This window comes from Globicephala melas, chromosome 1 (genome assembly GCF_963455315.2).
Source record: "Globicephala melas chromosome 1, mGloMel1.2, whole genome shotgun sequence".
Taxonomy (NCBI): Eukaryota; Metazoa; Chordata; class Mammalia; order Artiodactyla; family Delphinidae; genus Globicephala; species Globicephala melas.
Window position 1 is genome coordinate 56266735 of NC_083314.1, and position 24927 is coordinate 56291661.

General features: G+C 39.3%; 2 protein-coding genes across 5 annotated transcripts in view; both read left to right on the plus strand.

Annotated features, from left to right (window-relative positions):
• Positions 1-4325, plus strand: part of TNFSF4 (TNF superfamily member 4) — a 6682-nt gene extending 2357 nt beyond the window's left edge. The window contains exon 2 of the mRNA XM_060287708.1: positions 1215-4325. Within this exon, the coding sequence (XP_060143691.1) occupies positions 1215-1564 (350 nt within the window). The 3' untranslated portion in view covers positions 1565-4325. The remainder of the gene's footprint in view (positions 1-1214) is intronic.
• Positions 1-24927, plus strand: part of TNFSF18 (TNF superfamily member 18) — a 389686-nt gene that overhangs the window by 276383 nt on the left and 88376 nt on the right. The window lies entirely within an intron of this gene.

Genomic DNA, 24927 nt, shown 5'->3' on the forward strand with positions numbered 1-24927 from the left:
GTCATTCCCCAGTAATTCTATTATAGGACGGGATTTTACCTTAATGAGAGTTGGGGGACTTGAAGTCAAGGTGATACTTTACCTGGACAGCAGTATTTGGATCCATGATTAATACTTGAACAACCACCAGTAGTTTCTGTATGGATGTTCATTTGTTAAGTCCTCCTGAGCTAAAGGAAAGTATATCTTGCCTTCTAATAAGTAATCCTTACTTTCAATTCAAAGTATTTCCCATGGACTTGATACAAAGCAAGAATTACTGAAATGTGCCCAGCAGTGCACATTTCAGTAAAGTACCTATTCTTTCCTATCTCTGAGGGACATGGGGCAGAGTGGGGAGTTTGAGATGTGGTTGCTTGACCATCCAGGATGATATTGAGGCTACCGTAGAAATAAAAGAAATTTGGTTTTTTGATTTGCACTTGAAATGGCCCCACACAAAGCTACGAAATCCATCATTCTGTGTCCTCCTACTCTTCCTTTTCTTTCTCCTGTGGCAACCACTACTCCCAAGGCAGCTTCCAGGAAAAACTAGCAATAAAAAGGTAGAAGGGAGAAGTAGGTCATATTCTTGAGCTCTTCTACCTGCATCTTAATGAGCAGAATCTGAGCCCACGGACATTACTAAGCTTTACTTAGTATCACAGCATTACTAAACTTAAATGACTGTTGGCAAAGGCCAGTAACACATGCTGTTGGTAGGTCTAGTGCCCAGGGCATGTGAAAAATTTTCATTTCATGATCAAGTGGAGAGAGGACAGAGAAGAGTTAAAAGCAATTGCTTTGCATGGAGGGGGTGTGCAGGACCCAGGCAAGGGGCACTTCCACCACCCTTTGCCCTAGTCTATCCATTGAGCAAGAAAGGAAGCACCGAATTGCCAATCCCTCCTGGTTTTGAAAAATCAGGGAAACCTTGAGGCTCCATTTCCTGCCACAGGTATGTTGTGATAACTGCCAGCTGCTATATTCTCTCTGCTCTTGAACCCCAGCCCCATCTGTAACCCTCTTGGCTACTAGTATTAGCTTTGCCTCATCTCTTCCACAGGGAAAGCAGATTCCAACCCTCATGGAGAAAAAACAGTATTTTCTTCCTTTCATTCTTCTCAAAATCTCTCCCTATCTCTTTCTCTTCATGTGTTTCTAGACATATTGGAAGGCTGTTGCCCAACGCTGAGCTAAGGAATCTTTTTTTTTTTTTACCCTACCCTCCTTAGAGTGTGAAAATGAGAATGGTTTCATCATCACATCCCCAAACAAGGATGGAACCATGAAGGTGCAAAACAACTCAATCATCATCAACTGTGATGGGTTTTATCTCATCTCCCTGAAGGGCTACTTCTCTCAGGAGCTCAGCCTCAGGCTTCAGTACCGGAAGGGTCGAGAACCCCTCTTCTCCCTGAGCAAGGTCACATCTGTTGACTCTGTCACAGTAGCCAATCTGGCTTTCAAGGACAAAGTCTACCTGAATGTGACCACTCACAGTGCCTCCTGCGAAGACATTCAGGTGAATGGTGGGGAATTGATTCTCATTCATCAAAATCCTGGTGGATTCTGTGTCTACTGAGGACCTGATGGCTGCATCTAAGCCAGGCACCAACATGAATGCCAAACTGGGGGTGGACAGGACACAGATTCTTCCTTGGGAGTGGAGGAGTTATCCCAGCTCAGCCCTCATATATGGCCACTTGAGATGTGACCAGAAGATCACTCCCTTCCCCACTCAGGGATATTTAAATCTTTATTTTATGTACCAATTAACTTTATGTATTTATCCTTATATCTTCTAAATCACCTAGCCCTCATCCCTCAGGATTGCCTCAAGCCTGTTGGCACCTCCAAGAGAGTGAGAAAAATAGGTGCCTCTTCCTCAGGATGTTGTTTCTATTGATCAGGAAATTATTGTAATACACTTTCATTACTGAAAAAGACACTTGACTACCATGTGCTGGATATTTGACATCTGGTACTGTCAAAATGAAGAAGACCAAGGAGAGGGTTTATGAATCTGCCAAAGGTGGTGGATTGACCCCTGGCAGCCAAAGGTGCCTCTTCAAGATGAAATTGGTTGAAGTTTGCATATTGCCTAAATACCTCTCTCATGTGGCGGAGTTCAAAAGGAAAAGCAACTTGTGAACAGCTGTCAGGACTTGATGAAGATAGCTGGCTAAGGAATACTCTGTGCTTTTTTCTTTCTTTTTCCTCCATTTTGTTTTCCCAGCCTCCAAATGTTCTTGATAGAAATTTCCCTTCAAAGAACCATCTCAGGGATGTGATGCTGTGAAAAATGTAATCAGTGACTTAAGGAAAACTGAGAGAAATTTTTCTAAACTGGGAGAGTGAGATAATTTATTGTGAGGGTTATCTTTATCACTCAGGAGAGCTGTGAAACTGGACCTCTCAGGGTAACAGTCAGTGGGAATTAAAACTGTCTGGGAAGGAAATCCCATTCTTTGCCACAGAGAGGCGAAGTAACACATGCCCATCCTCCTGCTTATGCTGAGCTACATACTCAGCCCCACACCTTGTACTCATGGACCACCTTGTCTCAAAAAAAAAAAAAAATGAAGCAATTCTATGATCAATTGCAACTTTATGTCAAAAAAACATTGAGACGCCATTACATCTTATGAAAAATAATGATCTCTGTCTAGAAACACCATAATATCACATATGATCTCACATTGATAGTTGAGGCTAGAAGGACCAATAATCAGCCAATACCAAGGCTTTCAAGAGAATAAGATCACCTAATGTTTAGTTTAAATATCCCACTTAATGTATCTGGCTTATGGCATTGTGGACAAATGTGATTTTTCTTAATTTCCAGATGATTTGTAAGTTTTCTATGTCAAAACTTTTACAAATTTGAATTTTTTTATAAAAACTTTTTAGAATGGTAGCAAGTGTTTCCCTGCAGTTTTAAATAGAGTGTGTGACATATCATAGAATATTTCTGGATGATTCTGGGTCATCATAGTAGTTGTACTGTGGTGTGCTGCAGTGATATCTTCAGGGTCTCCAGAAAGGTGGAAGGCAGTTTGGCCCTACACTAAATGGTCTCAATTACATTTGGATTTTTTTCTTGTCTGTTTGATACAATTATTTTCCATCTCCAATTAAGTGCCTGTCTGTCTCCAACTATATTCCCACCACTCAGTTTTAATCTGTTATAGGCAGAAGCTAAATCAAAATTCTAAATAAAAAGAAGCTAAATAAAAGAAACTGTGCATAAGGTAAGAGTAACCAAACTCTGAGTGGCTGCCCAGGTACTCACATAATTGTTATAATCCTAGGTAAACATCTATGGAGGGCCTGCTGTAGACCAAGCGTTAGGCTAAATGCTTTACATGAATTGGCCCCCCACCCTTCCCCAAGCCGGCTTGCGGGATCTTAGTTCCTGGCCCAGGGCAGTGAAAGTGCCAAGTCCTAACCACTGGACCACCAGGGAACTCCCCTACGTGAATTGTTCTGAGCAAGATATTCTATGAGACCCGTCTTGACTACTCAGAGGATTTAAACGTGTGTGTGCGCATGTGTACTTCTTTGTTATTGACTATGTTCTCAAAGTCAAAGTTATTCAGTATTACTTATTCTAAGTAAATGTTTATGAATATAGATAATATTTAAGAAAATGTATGTTTATTTTTTTTAAGTTTGGAATTTCTGACGATATTTCTTCTGGACTACACATTCGAAGCCAAAGCTTGTTTTGTGGGTTGGTTGTCTTTGGTGTTACGGCCCCTCCTCACAGGCACCCACTCCCTGTGGGTACACATGGCCTGCTCTTCCCATGCTGGCCTCCTCCAGCCACACAGGGACATTTCTGCCATCCACTAGACTCACTCCCCCAGCTGCCACCCGTCAAAGTATGTGTGTCCTATGTAAATCATTCCTTCAAAGGGATAATTAACCTTTCTCCGAAAACAGTGGAGTTTTGTGGAAATGAAAAGTCAGGAGATTAGAATTCTAATTTTGACTCAGTCACTAACTAGCAAGGGACCTTGGACAACTAATTCCCCATTTTTGGATCCTGCTTTTTTCCTCCCTTGTTGAATGACCATTTTAGAATCTTATGCTCATAATGCTAACTGTGAATGTACGTAGTAAATACCTATGTACTGGTTACTGTGAGTCAATATGTATAATCTTCTCTTTTACTGTATGGAGTTTTTTTTTTTCTCCTACAAACTAACATTTTTCCTCAGCCTTTTTGGTGATTCCTTTGAGGGCAGTTGCCAATTGTTAGTGACTTAGTGACTGTTTAGGGAATGGCTTAAGGGATTCCAGTCTTGATTCAAATTGTGATTAGTTCTTAAGCATACCAGGCAGGTCCCCTATTTTAAACCATAGTTTTGTATTTAGTGCTCTCCTGGCTCTCAGAGAGTATTAATATTAACATTAATATATAGCTAATAATAATATTGATATTTACAGGGAAACAAATAAAAGATCTCAGAATTCACTACTGGTTAGAGTGTTGAGAGTTTTTATTTATCCTTCTCTTCCTTTCCGTGTTCTGATCAGCTAGTTCCCTGATGAGGGGAGGACAGGGTAAACTTTCTGGTTTCCTATCTGCCTCCAATTCCAGCCATCCCAGTTGTGTCCAAGGGATGCTTGAGCTGCCAAAGTCCACCTTTGCTTTTGAAAAGACATTCACTGGAAGTCCGCAGGGCTGCTCTTCATGGTTCAAGAGACTGATACAAATAGAATTCTACTATGTACTGTTGTCCTTTCGCTTGGGACTTCTTGTCTTGTCTCTTAACTGTGGGATGGTCTCTTTGAGTATTATGTCCCCTCTCCTTAGTAGTAATTACATCTGCAGTTTTAAGTAGAGGTCCTAACACTTAATGAGTTTGTGTGCACAAACTGGCCACAGTGATCCCTGTGCCACCTGTGATGGTGTTAACTCTCTCCTTCCTGAATGCTCCTCTTCCCTGACTTTTCTGAACTCACCCCTTTCTGGTCCACTCTTTCCCTCTCTGTTCGCTGCCTGTCTCCATCTCCTTTACCCCTCCTCCTTCTCTACCCATCATTTTTACAATAACGCTCTATAGAGCTCCATCCTCAGCCCTCTTTCTCTGCAATGGGGGTCACAGTCTGGCATCCAAGAAGCCACAGTCTGGCTTATGTGTGTGTTCAATTTGCTTTTTAAGTTTGAATTTAGTTGCTAACACTTAAACATTGGGGAATTTTTGGCTTCTTTTGACAAAACGGTACAAAACAGGAGATCTGGTGATGCTGGGCCCAGTTTTGACATGACAGGAATCATCTCAAGCAGGGTAGCAGCCTCCTTCTTTAGAGGGACTATGCACTCTCCATTTCTCCAGAGTTCCCCCCGTTTCATACAATGTGCAAATGTGCCTATACCAGCTCACTTCACTCACTCACTGCCTGGCCATGGGGCATTTGAGTTGTGATCTCTGTTCCGTACACTTGCCAATTTCATTGATTCTTATGACTTCAACCTCTGCTCATATACTGATATCTAAAATCATTCTCCAGCTCAGATGTCTTGCACTCCAGAGTCAAACTTACTGTAATCATCTGTATAATTAGTAATAAATGCCATTCATTGAGTACTAATAGGCCAGACATCATATTAGCCATTTTATATGAATTGTTTAATTCTATCTTCCTAACAGCTCTTTGCGGTAGATATTATTATTCCTGTTTTATGTATGAAAAACGGAAATTCTAAGGGGTAAAGCAATTTGCCCAAAGACATGCAGCTTATAAGTGGTGGAGCTCAGAATCAAGACCAGGGATAGTTGACACCAAAAACCATGCTTTTAACCTCTGCTACCTTGCCTCTGGGAAACTCCATGTGGAAGTAATGGGCACTTTACTCAGGATGTTCACAAAAGTATGTCCTCCCCCCTCACCAAGCCTGCCCCTCCTCCTGATTCATGATGATGTTTAAAGACATCATAATCATTGCTGAAGCCAGAAGCCCCAGTGTCATCCTGTTTTCCTCCTTTTCCCAGTCCCCCCCCATGAGCCTGTGGGCTATAGCTTCTCCTCATTAACTCTTCTTTAGACTATAGAGATAACCTCTCACCAGGCCTACATGCCTCAGTGAGTTCTCATTGGATTAAGAAAATGATACACTCTGGTTCAATAAATGAATGAGATGAATGGACAAAATGAAGCAGAGTGCTATGGTGAAAGGCTCATGATGTTTGGAACCTAGTTTTATATCCTGACTCTGTCATTCTCTAGCTCGGTGACCTTGACAAATTTTTCTTTTTTTTAAACCTCTCTGAATCTTACTTTCTTTATCTGTAAAGAGGGGATATTCACACATACCTTCTGGGTTATTGTGAGCATAAGAGTACCTAACATACTGCCTGGAACATAGTTGGTCTCAATACTCAATAATTATTATTTTTATTTTTGGTTTCTTTATCTTTTTTTGTATTTTTTTAAACATCTTTATTGGAGTATAATTGCTTTACAATGGTGTGTTAGTTTCTGCTTTATAACAAAGTGAATCAGCTATACATATACATATATCCCCATATCTCTTCCCTCTTGCGTCTCCCTCCCTCCCACCCTCCCTATCCCACCCCTCTAGGTGGTCACAAAGCACCGAGCTGATCTCCCTGTGCTATGCAGCTGCTTCCCACGAGCTATCTATTTTACATTTGGTAGTGTATATATGTCCATGCCATTCTCTCACTTTGTCCCAGTTTACCCTTCCCCCTCCCCATGTCCTCAAGTCCATTCTCTAGTAGGTCTGAGTCTTTATTCCCATCCTGCCCCTAGGTTCTTCATGACCATTTTTTTTTTAGATTCCATAAATATGTGTTAGCATACGGTATTTATTTTTCTCTTTCTGACTTACTTCACTCTGTATGACAGACAACACCATACACAAAAATAAACTCAAAATGGATTAAAGACCTAAATGTAAGGCCAGATACTATCAAACTCTTAGAGGAAAACATAGGCAGAACACTCTATGACATAAATCACAGCAAGATCCTTTTTGACCCACCTCCTAGAGAAATGGAAATAAAAACAAAAACAAATGGAACCTAGTGAAACTTAAAAGCTTTTGCACAGCAAAGGAAACCATAAACAAGACGAAAAGACAACCCTCAGAATGGGAGAAAATATTTGCAAATGAAGCAACTGACAAAGGATTAATCTCCAAAATTTACAAGCTGCTCATGCAGCACAATATCAGAAAAGCAAACAACCCAATCCAAAAGTGGGCGGAAGACCTAAATAGACATTCCTCCAAAGAAGATATACAGACTGTCAACAGACACATGAAAGAATGCTCAACATCATTAATCATTAGAGAAATGCAAATCAAAACTACAATGAGGTATCGCCTTACACCAGTCAGAATGGCCATCATCAGAAAATCTACGAACAATAAATGCTGGAGAAGGTGTGGAGAAAAGGGAACCCTCTTGCACTGTTAGTGGGAATGTAAATTGATACAGCCACTATGAAAAACAGTACGGAGGTTCCTTAAAAAACTAAAAATAGAACTACCATATGACCCAGCAATCGCACTACTGGGCATATACCCTGAGAAAACCATAATTCCAAAAGTGTCATGTACCACAATGTTCATTGCAGCTCTATTTACAATAGCCAGGACATGGAAGCAACCTGAGTGTCCATCAACAGATGAATGGGTAAAGAAGATGTGGCACATATATACAATGGAATATTACTCAATAATTATTAATTTACAGAAGTCACTCCACAAGGCAGAAAGTGAATACCAAGTGAATAATGGAATTTATCTGGTTTAGTGATGGGGAAATCACTAAAGCAAATGGAAGGGCCTTGCAGAATTTAGATTGGAGAAGAGGAAAGGAGAACATAGCAGGGGGAGAACAGTGTGTGCAAATGCCTAGAGGTGGAAATTCTCATGGTGTTTTCTGGGGACAAGGAACTTCCATTGTGGTTATGACACTCATTCTCTCATTCCTTTATTTGAGCATATTCTGTTTTCCAGGACAGAAATCTGTGTTTGGTCACGGTTGGAGGTAAGGATTAATGAGTAGTTTGAGGATAAAATATTGGAGGCATTAAAGACATAGCTAAGAATTTTAGATCATATCCTGCAAAGGGAGACAATCAAGTTTTTGAATAGAGAGAATTTATCATGATTTGGGGGCACAGCCTAAGTTCTTGTCAATATCACTTTTCATTTTGACCCAATTCATAGGAGTACTGTTCTCTGTCAGTTGAACAAAAGCTTTCAATTACTTCTACTAGAAGAAAATAAGAAAAGGAAATGTCATAAAAGTTTTTAATACTTTTGGCAAAAGGTATACAGAGAACTTCTTACTAAATTCAGAATTAATGTTTAATGAATACCACAGTGGGTGGTTTTTAAAATATTAATTTTATATATATATATATATATATATATTTTTTTTTTTTTTTGTGGTACGCGGGCCTCTCACTGCCGTGGCCTCTCCTGTTGTGGAGCACAGGCTCCGGACACGCAGGCTCAGCGGCCATGGCTCACGGGCCCAGCCACTCCACGGCATGTGGGATCTTCCCAGACCGGGGCACGAACCCGTGTCCCCTGCATTGGCAGGCGGACTCTCAACCACTGCGCCACCAGGGAAGCCCTAATTATATATTTTTTAGAAAGTAGTATTTTCAGATATCAACCTGAGAGATGTTGTGAGCACTAAAGAATAATCCCTGAAGATTTCAACCACTGTGCACATTTATTTGTTTGTGACTTAAATATATCCTGTTTCTAAAATTTAGTTTTTGGCAGTGCTTTGGAATTGCCTATCATCTGTCTATCTATCTATCGTCATTATCATCTAATCTATCACCTATCTATCATCTATCTATCTATCACCCATCTATCTATCTATCATCATCATCATCTTATCTATCACCTATCTATCATCTATCTATCTATCTATCTATCATCTATCTATCTATACTTTTCCCCTGCAATAGCCTCCCTCACAGAGTATGTGGGTAGCCTGGGACTTCCCCAAGAACATCCCTAGTAATTAGTCATGGTGGCTCTTATAGCCACTCATTCAATCCGTAATCCATGGGATCAAGACATGGAAGGATATTGTTAAAATTTGAATGTAAATATTACTTAGGAGAGCTGACACATGAAGCCTATTAATGCTTTACCATTACCACTCCCCCCAATAAAAACTGGTCAGATGGTTCATGCCAATCTTGAGGGCATGGGATGTAAGGTCCTTTAGTTCTGACTGATGCCTGGGGGACAACTAGGGTAGCATTCAATCCAGAAGCAAGCAGGGAGTTGCCTTAGGCAGAGAATGTTGAGCTTCCAGGGTATTCTATCATTCTGCTACAGCCCTTCAGAACTCTGGAGCCACTGTACATGGGGTGTGGTTAAACATGGGCCTTGACCAGCATTTTGTTTAATGGAACTCATTGAGTTTGTTCATCTTCCTATGGTCTGTCTGTGGGAGGGAGCAGAGGAATGCTGGGAGCTGAAACAGACTTTTAGCATTTGGATTTCCTTGGAGTCATGCCAAGGTTGAGAAAATACTTTTATATTCATATACATTCTCTTTATTGCTAATGGATATAAAAGACCTTTATTTTCCTCCTGATTTATTCAGTCTTGACCTTTGGTTTTTGAGGTCTGAGGTTAACAGAACAGTAACCAAAAAAGCAATCTATGTTGTAGAAATATAAGCAGGAAATAATTTCTAAAGGTCATTTCAGCCCAGCTCTTTACTTTTATTTAGGATATTATTTATTAGTAAGGACATATATCATCTTAGTGATTTTTAAGATATTACAATCTGTATCCTCCCTGTATAATCCATTTTAAGAGTTAACATTCTATAATCCTATGACAATTCCTTAAGACAACTTGAACCTTTTAATTTATAAAAATCTCATTCACTATTATAAATAAGCAATAGTCAGACAGTCAACATAAATATATTCTACTCCTACTATATGCCAGGCATTGTACTTGGCACTTAGTGATGCCTTTTTTCCTCATGAGAAATGAAAATGAGCCATTATTATTGATCTTTTACTCTCAAACCCCCAATACTTGCTGCTGTTATGTCTATTGTCCATCCCTCTCCTAGCACACATGCATTACCCAGATGCATTATAGAATATTATCGAGCAATAAAAACATTGATATAATGTACCACATTATTTGTATATTTTTCATTAAAACTATTTCTATTCCCTTAATCATGTTAATACTATTTTAATCTCTTAAAAATTGATGCAAACACACTATTTTTAGGTGAGTAATAAAAATTCTCATTTACAGTTAAAACATTTTATTGGAGGTCAAATACATAGTTTTTTTGGAAGAGCAGATATTTGAAAGTTCAAAATAATTTTGTCTCTGAATTTTCATTTTTAGAGTGTTGAATTCATAAGATAAGGAGACCAGAGACAGAGTTAGTAGATTTCTTGTATAGCATTCCTTATATGATTGATGACATTTTATCCATTCATCCACAGATAATTATTGAATTCCTACTTTGTGTTACTGTGTGCCTACTATGCTAGGTACTCAAAATATAAAGACAAACACAGAATCATTTCTTTCCACGAAGTATTGAGGGTAGTGCATAGTATTAACTGGAGTGAGGAGAAGCTAGATACCAGATGAGATATCAGGATATCAGTAAGAAACTGAGTGTTGATGACTATAAAGAAAGGAATGGATCTGAAAGATATCAGGAACAAAAAACTAATAGGACCTGTTGATTGGTAGGATGTGAGTGGTAGATTTAGTGGTGAGGAATTCATTTCCTCATTCATTAAAACTACTGTTGTTTTGAGAGTCATGAAAAAATAAGAAACAACAAACAAAAAACGAAGAGAAGATGAGAGTGCTATGAGAAAAAAAAAATAGTGGGGTTATTTACTTTAAATTGGGGAGAGACCTTGTTGAGAAGATGCCATTTAACTCAAGATCTGAAAATTTGAAGAAACCAGCTGTTTGAAGCAAAACATGTTAGCAGGGGCCAATGAGGTGGGAGTGAATGGTGGAAAAAGGAAGTTAAAAAATTAGTCACATCTATGATCATGTGACCAACTTTGGAAATGAGAACTATAATAGTTATGAGTATTTTTCCTTATTTTGATATGACCATATTTATGCACATATTAACCACTGTCTTCCTTCCACTTTCCCGTTCCTCTGTCACATCTACTATAACATGTGTTCATGATGTTAACTTTACATCTTAGTGTGACTCAGCTGGAAGAGGAATAGAACATCATCCAAAGATGGATAAGTGAACTTTGTATCTTATTTGTGGGAGAGAGTTAACATGTTTTTGGTTGCACAAGGGATAGCTGTATCATTGGTAGAAGCATCATTTTGCTATTGTCTTTATTTGGAAGTTAAGTATGATTAAAAGATACTATGTTGACAGGGGTGAACTGTGGTGGGTTCATATTAGTACAAGTTAGCTAAGGTTGAAGTATAATTCCTAGGATTCTTTTCCCTGTACAGGGAGAAGTTTGCATGAAATTTAGAAGGTGGAAATGAAGGAGCAGCCGTTTTTATACTTGAGAGGTTGGAGACATTGTGGCAACTGACACCCATTGGTGCTGATCTGCCAGGTCACCATGTTACTGTGAGGCAACACCCGAACTCACAGCTTATCTACCTCCTTCCAGATCTCCTTCCTCGGCTTCTCCAAGTCCTGGACCATATACTTGTGCAGCTCTGTGGTAAAGGGATCTAATTTCTCCTGCAGATTACCAGTGTCCTTAAAGTTGGTGGTGTCCAATGACAGATGTGGATTCCAGCTTGTCTTCCTGGGTCTAGTGTTCAAGAGAAAGTGATAGCATGGAGAAGAGGCAAGGAAGTACCAATATATAAGATAACAGGAGTCCTTGAAGAAGAAAACCAATTAAAAAAAAACAGAAAAAGTGCTGAAAACTATAGTTTAAAAAACTGTTCTGAAATCAAAAAGATTTGAAACCACATATTGCATGCATGGGAATACTGACCCTCAATGACCAATACCAAGACATAGTGAAATTACTGAATTTAAAAAAAAGGGAAATCATTTAATAGGCACCTTGGCAAAAATGTTATCACCAGACTCTTTGAGACCAACACTCTATTAGTTTCCTATTTCTACTGTAAAAGATTACCAGAAACTAATGGGTTTAAAACAACCGAAACTTGTTCTCTTACAGTTCTAGAGACGACAGTCTGAAATGAATCTTACAGGGCTAAGATCAAGATGTCAACAGGGCTGGCTCCTTCTGGAGGTTCTCAGGGAGAATCCATTTTCTTTGTGCTTCTAGAGACCATTCTCATTCCTTGGTCAATAGCCCTGCCTCACCTCACATTTTCTCTCCTTGCTTCAATCAATGCTTTGCCTTCTTTCCTTTCTGTAGTCAAATCTACCTCTGCTTCTCTCTCATAAGGATATTTGTGATTGCATTTAGGGTCCATCTGGATAATCCAGGGTAACCTCCCTATCTCAGGACTCTAAATCACATCTGTAAAATCCCCTTTGCCATAGAAGGTAACACACACAGTCTCCAGGTATTAGGATATGGGTATCTTTGATGGGGGCTGGGGGAGGCATTATGCAGCCTACCACAAACACTTACACAAACAGCCAGAAGAAAATGGAAAACATTTAAAATACTCAAGGAAAGAAAATACAAGATAAAAATTTTATATCCAGCAAAAATAACATTCAGATATAATGGGTATAGATAAATTGCTTTCAACTTTTAAGAACTCAGGAAATATTGTTCCCATAAACCCTTCCTGAAGAATCTATTAGAAAATGAGCTATAATAAATAGATAGACATTGACCTAAGGACTTGGCGGTGATCATGAAACACCTAGTTTTCATAAAGATAAGACTTGGAAGGAAGAGATTATAGTATATAATGGCTATATCCTCTGACAACATAATATAACTTTAAAGTGTGTAAGGGAGATGGGGAGGGTATATTAAAAATATGTTTTAAACTGTTCTTAGTAACCATATAGATGGTAGTCGTATTAGTACAGCTATTCTGAAACTGTGTTGTGTATAATGTGGAATAAAATTAATGTACAATCATCATTTAAGGATTAGCTCAAAGAAAACTCCCCTTTAAGTCCTCCTTTAATTCCACTAGGAAGAAGAAATCTTTTCCTTTCTTTGAATTCCCATTATACATTATAAAATTCTTTTATGATACATTTAAAAAAATTTTATTATGGTGATTTGAAGCAAGTCTTTTTCTCAGGCACTACAGTGATGAATTTCTATACCTGACACAGTGCTAAGCATATAAGGTTGGCCAGTGAATAATATTTTGTGAATAAATAAATGATTTATCTCAAACTTAGCAGGTACAGAGATAAAACATGGGTATTACTAATAAAATTCTCATACTGGGTCCACATTTCTTTTTTCCCAAAGTGTTGTGAAGGATAGAGTATCTTCATTAATAATGTCTGCTCACTAAATAGTGAAATGTTCCTTCTATAAGCCAAGGTCCTGCCCTCTAGTTATTTGTTGTTGTTTAGATTGGTAGTATGGAAATATCTCCCTAAGGACCCATACTTTTATTGTTTTCTGAAGGTAGTTTGTTCCTATGGGTATAATTTGTTAGACAAGCCTCATAAACCATAATTACCCGAAAAAAGTAATCCCACCTTTGTTAATCACCTGCCCACACCTTCTTTATAGCTGTAGAATTCATTCTGAGTCTGTAGCCTAGCCACGTGCTTACAAGCAGAAGATACTTGTAAGAGGAGACTTCTGCCAGTTGCTCTTAGACGAGAAAAAAAAGCATGACTTTCTTCTGGCTTGGCTGACTTCCCTGTTAATTTAGTGTTAGTTGAAAACATATCTCACTTGGCATGCAACAGGAGTCTTGCTGGAAGAGGAATAAATATCTAGCTAAGGAGACTGGAGAAAAAATAGTATCCCAAGCTAAGTCTAGATGAGCAGACAGTTGAGTCTAGATCCACATTCCATTGAATTAATGTTCTTCCCATAAAGTTAAATAGACAGGAAACTCTCTCAAATTGCAGTAAGTCATGCTCTTCATAAGACTTTTGCCAGAAATTCTCAAGTGGCTAAGTGGCAGGCAGCACAATGTATGCTATAATTTCCTAAATAAAAGCTTCCTTCTTAGGAGGGCTGAGATGGCCCTTGGGACCATCAAGAAAGGGAAGGGAATGCAGTGAAGGAAAAGCAAAAATAAAGCAGGCATGGAGAAGACAATCAAGGAAGCGACAATATAAATGTCCTTCAAAAACAAAGATTTACAATAGAGATTTATTAAACTTGAGGTTTACAATAGAGGTTTATTATTATTTCAATTCAATTTATTTGAACAAGTATTTGTTCAGTTTCTTTCACTAGGTGCCTGACACTGTAGGTGTTCTGGAGAATCTGAGAGATATAGAAAGGAAGTAGAATAATATGATTGGTATAAACCCAATATTTGGAATCAAAGGAGGCTTGACTTCAAGTTGGGATTTTACCATCACTTATCAGCTGTGTCCTTTGGCTAATTACTTAATTGTAGGTCCCCTATTCATTGCCTTCCCTGCTCCACCACTGTACAAATAGGGATAATGAAACATATCTCACTGGATTGTTGTGAGGGTGAAATGGAGCACTAAGCACAGTTCAGTTCTCGACATTTTCAAGATATTTAATAATCTTTAGTCACTACTTGTAGAGTCTTATTTAACAGAAACCAAAGACATAAGAGCCTCTAAAAGAAGTAGAGAGAAAATTTTGTGGGTTTGCAAGAAAGATGAATAAGATAAATGGAATATTTTGCATCATTAGCAAATGGTGCAGACTTTATGATTTGTATGAAGTAGTAGGCCTGATGGTTTTTATTTTATTATTGAAACTTCTATGGGCTTAAGAAAGTTTTAAAAAAGGCAGACTTAGCATTTTACAGATGAGAAAACTAAGGTTTACAATAGCAGAGACTACTAGCTAATTGACAAAACTGTTTCCTTTTCTCTCTGCCTCCTACTTGCAATACTCTATGCTCTTCTCCTATATACTGGCTGGATATTGATCTCCAGCGAAACTTTGAAGCCTTCTTCAGCCTGGGTCTGTAACTGACTGCATGAAATAGTCTGTTTCCTGTCTCTCGTTATCAATCAGAAACACCTTTTTGGCCTACATACACAAGCAATTTCCACTGCTTTAAGTTATTCAGAGTCTAGGATTTTTTTTTTTTTAGTAACTAGGATTGCTCAGCTAAAACAGTTGGAGAGAATAAGAAATTGACTATATATAGAACAACTCACAGAGCCATATTTAAAATCTTAGAGCATCAAGGAATCAGATCGTAAATCTACCTTTATCATTTTTTACACCTGTTGTACCTCTAGACATAGCTTGAAACTTGTGAAACTGTTGGTCTGGTTCCTAACTATGCTGGGATTAATGCGTATTGGTGGGGAATAATCCTGTTTATATTTGTATTAAAAATACAAGTGGTTAAATGTAAGCTTTACATCACTTCTGTAATTTGGTGACACTTGCTTTTGTGTACTTTCTAATGTCGTTGTACAGGTTAAGTCAAGCAATATGGCAGTACTACAAACACTATTCTTCAGAAGTCTAAATATGTTATACAACAATTTAAAAAGTCTTGCATACAAAGAGCAGTGGGGTCTTCAAATCAATTATTTTCCAATGAGCTTTTCCTACTTTAAAATCATAGAATCATGGTTATGATGTTAACAACTAATTTTCATGGAGCTTATATCTTGCCATGCACTGTTTTAGGCGCCTGGAGTATAACCTTATTCACCACTACGCCAAAGAGACCTTAGACTCCACATCTCTGCTCAAAAGAGATTATAAATGACTCACTTGGAGTTTTTACAAACAAAAAAGTCTCTAGATTCCTTGCAGTAGTGATCAAGGAGAGAGATGAAAACTTCACCACTGACTTGTCTGGTTTAATTCATTACCTATGCTTTATTTGCAAGTCAACAGTTAAGGTGTCCTTTGTAACCTAGCCAGTCTGGTGTGCTAGAATAAGAGATGTACTTAAGGTAAGACCCTTGGGTTCCGGAATAAAGTCTGCCACACACGTCACAACCCTGGGCCTTAGATCTGTAATTTCTTGTCCTAATTCTTATTGTCAAGAAGTTCTAAATCTATGGGATGGATAAATCTGTCAGTATAATCTCTAAAACTTCTGAATCTAACATTCTACTAGAGGACCAGCCATATTTAAGGGGAAAAGGTACCACCAGCACTGCCACCAGCACCACTACCATCAGTGTTGTCATACATCTACAGGCAATGGGATAGTATGGTGGCTAGAAACAGATGTGAAAGCCAGATGACCTCTTTGAATCTTGGTTTTACCATTCATTAGCTGTGTGAGCTTGGGCAAAATACTAGACTACTCTATGCCTCAGTTTGTTCATCTGTAAAATAAGGAGGAGAGTAATAGTTACTTCACAGAATCATTGAGGAGATTAAGTTATTTCATGTATGTAAAACATTTAGAAGAGTGCCTGGCATATAATAAGCACTGATTACATATTAGCTATTATTGTTATGGTTTTAGGGTAACTTATGTCACTGGGGAAAATATAAGGCCACTGAGGTCGCATATTGCTGTCACCTCTCTCTATATATAAAGAGCATGGTCATAGGTGGCCAAAAAGCATGGATATTTTGACTCTGTGGGTGAGGGCTTTTAAACATGAGGAAGTATTGCTAACATTCTGATTCTTAAGTTGGACAGGGGGTAATGAGTGTTTTATTACTGTGTTCCATAATGTACATATTATTTTGCATGCATCAAATATTTCATCAAAAACAATAGGATTTGTGAAGTCTTATTTATGAATTTATATAAAATTATATAAATGGATGTGCATATGTAATATGAATGGTTTTATAACATTTAAAAACTCATGGGACAAGCACTCTGATTACCTCAGTTGTAGAGTGACATCCAAAGAGCTGAGTTAAATGCAACGTTGGCTTGCTTTGCCCAGAAAATGAGACTGAGTGGGGATGAGCCGTATCAGATACAATGGTAAGTGGGTGAGATTTGTCTTTGATGCCAACAAGATCCTTGTCTTTACTCTTTTATGCTCCTGGTTTTCCTTCTGGTCTCACATTCTATACTTATCAAATCACACTTTTGGGCCACCATCACCTATTGCCTGGTTTTATTCAACATCCTCCTAATAGGTCCCCTTGCCACCAATCAAGTCTCCTCCAATCCTGTCTCTACCCCGCATGTAAGAGGTCCTTTTGAAAATACAACTTTGACCAGGTCACTTCTTGGCTTGAAACTCTTGGATGAGTCTCCATTGCCCTCAAGGTAGAATTAACATGGAATGACATAGCAAAGACTACTAGTTCCCTTTAATATTGTTTTCTCCTTCTTCCTTACTAACAGAACCTTGATTTTGTTAGGGAGAGCAATTGTGCTCAACTAAGAAACTACATTTCCAAGCACTCCTTACAGATAGGAGTGGTTGTATGACTAAATTCTGGCCAGTGAGATATAAGCCAAAATGTCAAGTGTGGCATCTCGAAAAGTTCCACCAAAAGGAAACTAACTCAGGGGGACTGTAACCTGTTGCTTTTTCTCTCTCCTTCCATCTCCTTGACTGAAAGAAATAGTGGCTCAAGCTGAAGTGGCCATCGTGAGACCTTGAAATGGTCTTGTGGAGAGGGGTCCTGCCATAAAGATGGCAGAACTGAAAGTAAGAATGAGCTGAAATCTTTGATGGTTCCTCCATCATGGAAATAGTTTGGACTGTCTACTTCTGGATTTGTTTTACATGAGAGAAAAATAATCCACTATCTTATTTAAACGGTGTTTTGGTGACTGCCATTTCTCACATCCATACATAATTTCTAAATGATATTCGTGGCTTAAGGTCTGGTATCTATCTCTTCAGCCTCATATTCTACCCACTTTTGTCCTCAACCCTCGAAGACCTATATCTAAAGCATAACAAATTAGTTTCAGTTCCTTAAGCCTGTTTTCGAATCTCTCTGCCTAAAATGCTTTCTTCCCTCCCTTTGACTAGTTTAATGTCTACTCTTCATTCTAGTCTTAATTATCACTTATTCCAGGAAAGCTTCCTTTTCATTGTAAGTCTAAGCAGTTATCCTTCCTACCCATTTCCATTAAATCCTATACCTTCTATCCTGTCTGGTATCAACTGTAATTGATAAATTGCTTACCTGCTTCCTTTACTAGGTCTTAGGGTCAGTGATAGCAAGAACTGTGTCATGTCTACAGTTTTATCTCTAATATCTACTACAATCCTGGTACCTTACAGCCAGTCAGTAAATGTGTGGTGACTAGTGAATGAATGAATGAATTCATACCAAAATGAAAATTATGGATTTATCTGCATGAGCTTCTTCTAATAGGGCTATTTTCCTGTAAAAAGAGGTCAGAGTGTAACTCCTATGAAAAAGGTGGGTGGTCCTTTTGGTCCCCCTGATGTCACATGATGTAGCCTTTTGTTCCACAGAAGCAAGAGAAAATAGCAGATTTCCACTTTTGTCTATGATTTGCCTTTATCAATACGCACTCCTCACTCTTCCTCCTTCTCCTTTTTTCCCACATACCATGGCTTAGAGGAAAATTCAATCAAGGATGGTTATTTCTTCAGGGAAAATATCATCTCTGATTTAAACCAAACAAAACCCAAGGGATTGGGCTGGCTCTTTTGAGGTTGAGTAATGGGTTAGAGGAGAATGTCACCATGTGCCAAATATTGCACTGATACCGTCAACTCTTTGCACAAATTTGACTTTTTTTCCCCAGCTTTTGTTACTCACACTTTCATGATCTCTTTTTCCTTTCTGAATAGATAATAATTTGCCAAATGTTAACTTGCCTTGGGGTCTGTGTCTATGGAGAGACTGAAACCTGGCTGGAAGTATTTGTTTGCCAAGAGTGAATTACACTGCTTATGATTTTCTTGAATAATTTTGTGTTTAAAATAACTAACACAAAATTGTTACTTAAAACAAGCCAAGTTCCCCAACACAAAGATGAACAAAAACTTAAGGAAATCCCACAACATGAAACTTAGTATTGTCAAAAGAAGTCATTGTAAGTTGGAGCTCCCCGAGACGTCTTCATGGATGTGGTAAGCTGTAGATGAATATTAAGATTTCTGATTGAGTAGCAGAAAAAATTAAAATGCTAGGCAGCTTGCCCTGCAACTTGCAACCTTTGTGGATCCTAACAGGCAGAAAACTTGTATTGCCAAGAAGAGTTACAAAACCTAGACATTCCTCAAGGCTTTGGAAAAAAGTCAAGAATTACTCCATAGTGCAATAAACAGGATGAGAAGCCAGAATAAACCAGAATAAGGACATCTGTCATTTGTGGCTGTCCAAAGTCTTTTAAATAGACTCTATACTTTGATTGTTCTCCTGTTATGATTCCCACCTTTGTTGAATAGGATGGTGCTGGCATGTAATCTAGATTCCACCAATCAGACATGTAACTTTGGAGTAAATAATGTAAGGAAAAGGGCTGGGTGCAGGTGGCAGTGGCTTGGTTCTGGGACCAGTGTTGAAAGTGCTGTTCTGTGGTGAAGTTCTGGGAGGAGTTTTTGGAAACTCAGCCATAAGTTTATTTCTCTGGACCCTTGAGCTACCTAATATCCCATAATAAATTCCTTTTCTGCTTAAACTAGCTATTGATAGTTTTTGCAACTAAGAGACCTAGCTGACATTCTGTTGCCTCTTGATAACATTTGTGGGTCTTGGCTTTAGAATTGCCCTTCATCCCTCACTGGTTATCGAGTGGATCACATGAAGTTGAAGCAGTAGAGTCACCATGTATAACTCATGATATAAGCAGAGTATGAGTTCATTGCCTCCCTCCATCCCTTTAATGTTTCTTCAGAGGAGGTACTCTTTCCTATTCTCCTGTGAAAACTCTAGTGGATCCGAAGCCTTTTGTGTTCAGGAGGTAGGGTTGCTTCAAGTAACAAACACAGTCTGAAGTCGGTAATTAGAATATCCAGGAGGAGATATTAAACAGATATCAAAATGTGATTTAATGGCTTATCTCCTCCTACTCCTGGATCAGCCTGTCTCAGCCTGGAAGCTTCTAGTAGGGAAGGGGAATGTGGTTGGCTGCTTCTCCATCTCCCTATCGATACTCTCATCCTTCCCCAACCTGCTGGTCTGGGAGTGTAAAAGGGATAGAAAAAGCATCAGTTGAACCAACCAAATAGAGTCAGTTTATATATGGCAGCTGTTGAAAGCAGAGTCTTTCATGAAGCACTTTGGTGGCTCTTTGGAAGCCAAGATCAAGTCTCTCAGACTTCAAGTTCCCTTGTCCTGAGAAGACACTTCCCTAATCTAGATGGTTACTTGTGCCTTCTGTAGTTTCTGGTAATCTGGCTTTCATCTCCAACTTTTTGCTGAGGTTCTGCTGCCTCTTTAGGAGGCTGTATAGGACAAGCACTCGAGATGAGCTCTCACATCTGGTTCCCATCAATATCGCTTGCCCTGACAAACTCTAGTAGTGTTGGCTAATCTCAATGTAACAGTACTTCCCCTGTCCTTGCCACCAGAGCAGTTGGCTCATATTTTGAGTTGATATTCTCTGGGTGGACATTAGACTGCACACCCTTATGACCCATAGAGGTCACATGTTAAGCTCTTTCAGTGGCCCCGTGGAAGCCCACACCCCTCTTATGAGGGAGATGAAGGGGCATGTATCTCTTTCTAACATCTTGTTATAGAAATAAAGGACAGGTGAATGTTTTGTTAAAGATAAAATTCTTTCAAAATCAAACTAAATTCAGGAAACATATGTGCAGTGAGTAGCGAGTTAGGCCCTGGGGATGCTGAAATAAATAAAATATACTACTTCCTCCCCATGTAGAAGATTTATAACTGCAAACAAGAAATTGCAAAATGGCAATTTTGTTCCACAGAAGCAAGAGAAAATAGCAGATTTCCACTTTTGTCTATGATTTGCCTTTATCAATATGCACTCCTCACTCTTCCTCCTCCTCCTTTTTTCCCAGGGAGAAACTACTTCTCCTTTTTTGCCAGGGAGAAATGGTGGCATAAATCACTCTGCTGGAATGATTTGGTCAGTGGAGTAGATACTTAAGGAATGAGTAATGACATAAAGAGAGAGTATACCACACAAACTCAATGGGAAATGTCTGGATGTATGAGTGACATGGGAAACTTTGAAATTGAGAGAGAAGATTATGCTAGGAATCCGGCTCATTGAAGGGAGAGTTTCCCTTTCATTTGCTACAGAGAAGTTTTAGATTTTACACTTCGAGTGACATCTAGGAGGCTCATGGCTTCAGATATCTGCATACTTTGTTCACCTTTAGGTGTCTACATAAGTTTGAGAACATATACTGAGGACATCAGAAAATACAAACAAGACTTTTGCTTCTCTAAAATTCTCTCAGGGAAAATAGAAAACAAGCACAAGGAATTTCTTAATGAGTAGAATTAGTTTCCTTGGATCTGAATAAATTAACAATAGAAGAAATTCTCCAGGTTATATTCTCTGGTCACAGTATAATAAGGTGAGAAATAGTTATTAGTAATACTTTATTGCTATTACTTTTATTGATGTAAGAATTCAAATGAATAACAGGAATACCATATGGAAAATGTTTAAAAATCTCCAATATAACCACTAAAATAAGACATAAGCCAATTACTTAATAACAGACCTTGGAGTAAATAACAAAAATTGGAAATCTTCGTAATACAGAAAGTCTTGGGGATGGAGTCACAGAAATACTCAGAGGTCAATTCATAGTTGTCAATGCTTTCACTGTTAAAAAAAATAAAGAGCAAATAAACAAATAAAGCATTTACCTTGATTATATAGGGGAAAAAACACATTAAAAGTCTTAAGAAAACTAGCAGATATGAAGTAAAACAAAAGCTGAAAAAATTAATTGTTAAGAAAAAAATGTTGGGACTTCCCTAGTGGTCCAGTGGTAAAGAATCCACCTTTCAATGCAGGGGACGTGGGTTCGATCCCTGGTCAGGGAACTAAGATCCTACATGCCACAGGGGAACTAAGATCCTACATGCCACAGGGCAACTAACCCTGCATGCCACAACTACTGAGCTTGCGTGCCTCAACTAGAGAGTCCATGTGCCGCAAACTACAGAGCCCACATGCTCTGGAACCCGCACGCCAGAACTACAGAGCCCATGTGCCCTAGAGCCTGCACGCCACAAGTAGAGAAGAGAAAAAACCCACAGGTCACAACTGGAGACAAGCCTGCGTGCTGCAACGAAGAGCCCACGTGCCACAACGAAAGATCCTGCATGCCTCAACGAAGATCCCACGTGCTGCAACTAAGACCCGACGCAGCCAAAAATAAATAAATTTTTAAAAAAGAAAAAAATGTTAAAAGCAGAACCAACAACCCCAAGAGCTATAATTACACTTAGAAGACTGCAGATTTTATCAAGGAAAGAAAATGGAAGAAAAGGAAGAAGAAAAAGGAAGAAAAGCAGAAAAAACAACGTGGAAGAGACTGTTAGCAAAGGTTCCCTGAACCAAGGGGGAGGAAACCTGTCCAAGGGGACGGTGGCAGAGTCTCAGCATTGCAGGGCAGATGACACAGGTAATCAGAAGGCCGAAGCAGAGCTTCCAGCCTTTTTGCCAATTAGGGACCCTTCTCAGGCAGGCACTGAGAATAAGGAGCTCCACCTGAGACAAAGACAAAGAGAGAGAAGGAGTGGCAACGGCCCCTCAGGGTGAACCCCACACATTGGGGAGTGATGATGTTCTGTTATCTTTTCCATTTCTTCTCTGGTAGTTGATGGTCTGGATCATGAGAGGCCCCTACTGTGCTCCTCAGAGTTGGGAGTGAGGAGAGTGAGATTTAACACAGGGAACAATTGAACACCATTTAACACGGTGGGAGGCGGGGGCTGTCCTCACTCCCGGGACTGGGACTCACCGCTGTAGCTGCAGTGAGAAGTCAGGAAGCTCCACCAGGTGGGTGACCAAACAGAGGAATGCTGTGCCCATCATCCCAAACGCCTCAGTGCTTATATCCCCACAACGCTGGGGCCTCTCGGGTGCTGGATCACTGCGTCCAGTTGCCACCACTGTCTTGAAACACTCATGTCTCAGGACCATACTCGCCAGACACAGCTGCTGCAGGAAGATGGCCTTGCCTCCCTTCTGCCTTCCAAGTTTCACAGGAGAGCCCAGGCAGAAGCTCAGTCACATCCAGGACCTCAGCTGAGAAAGAGGCTGGGAAATGTGGTCTATAGTTTTTCAGATTACCAACCAATCCAAACCCAACCAAACCACAGAAGGGGGTTGGAAACCAATGTCAAGTACTGATGATGGTATTCGGCACAATGTGTCTAGATGTAGGTTTCCTTTCATTGACCTTGTTTGGGGCCTCAATCTGAGAGTAGATGTCGTTTATCTATTCTGGAAAATTCTCAGCCATTATGAACTCAAATGTTGCCTGACTTCTCTGGGTTCTCACTTTCTCCTGGTTTTTGGCCTCTGAAGATTCATCATTACTTTCTCTCCATTGACTCACTGAAAAAAAAAAAAAAGTCTTTTTTGGGGGGAGTAATTTACCCAAAATGTTAGGTTGTTTTCAACCTTTCATTTGGACTCTACTGAATAATATAAGTAATAAAAATGTCCTGAGGTAAAATCTAATGTAGGTTTTATCACATGCTTAGTTTTCCCTCCTTCAACAATGAAAGTTTATTAAAGAAAAGCCAGGAGCTGAGGGACCATGGGGTTTATGGGGCTGTCTTTATGGTTTTTGTAGAGGCCAGGGCTGATCCACACTTGCTGGCTGAGGTTAACTATCAGGTCCAGCAAGGATGCCTTTGGACAGTGTTTAGTTAAAGCTAAATTTCGTAGGTAAATTGGTCTATGGCATACGTCAAAGCTTATTTCTCATTAAAGAGGAAAGCAGGTAATGGAACATCAGTTCTCAGTGACAGGGGAGAGAAGCAGCTTCTAACTCTCTTGGTGGTGTGGTTCAAGAGTGGCACGGACAATTCAGAGCCCTCGCCCTAGAGTTGCTAGACATGAACCATTAATTGGACATAACAGGTAATATTTCTGAGAAGGAAGCAATGAGCAAACTGACCTGCAGCAAATACACAACATAAATAACAAGATTTTATTCCTCAAGAGGCCACATTAGGGAAGAGGTGCAAAACAGCTTCCAATAGGGGTTACTTGATGGGGTTCAGAAAACATTACTCTGAAACATGGTGCCTTGACATCATTGAATATTGGAAGCTAGAAAAAATAGAGACCTGACAGGTGCAGGGAGAATTCTGAATGTCCCCTTCTCCCCTGAAGCAGCCCTTTCTATACCTGCAGGAAAAAAGGATTCTTATTTCCAAAGATGGAGGGATGCTAAGAGGAATCCAGAGGAACATGTCTTGCTAAGTTTCCCAGTTTACTACCTTGAGCTCATATCCCTTTGTTCTATCATGTTTTTCCATGACTTCCCACTCTTCATCAAACCTAGTATAGAAACACTCAGGCTTAACTATTTCTTCAGGTTTTTATTTCCCTATAAATGCTCCAGAGTCATGTAAAACTTACATTAAATAAATATGTATGACTTTTCTCCTGTTAATCTGTCTTTGTCAGTTTAATTTTCAGGCCCAGCCAAGGAACCTAATACTTTTTCCTCCCCTGCACTTAAGTGGAGACACTCCTGCAGCAGCTCATAAACACGCAATTAAAAATAATTTTTTCCCCTTACTGCAGGGCCATAATGACTCCAGGAAGAGAAAGGAAGTCTGTTCCCTAGTACCTGAACTCCTTACGTGCATTCTCTCACAGCTAGCAGGAGCACAGAGAACATGGTGACAAAGCCTCCTTGAGAGCAGAACCCACAGATACTTTCTACCCTTCCTCTGGGTCAGGGATATATGTATTCCACTAGATTCTGCCCA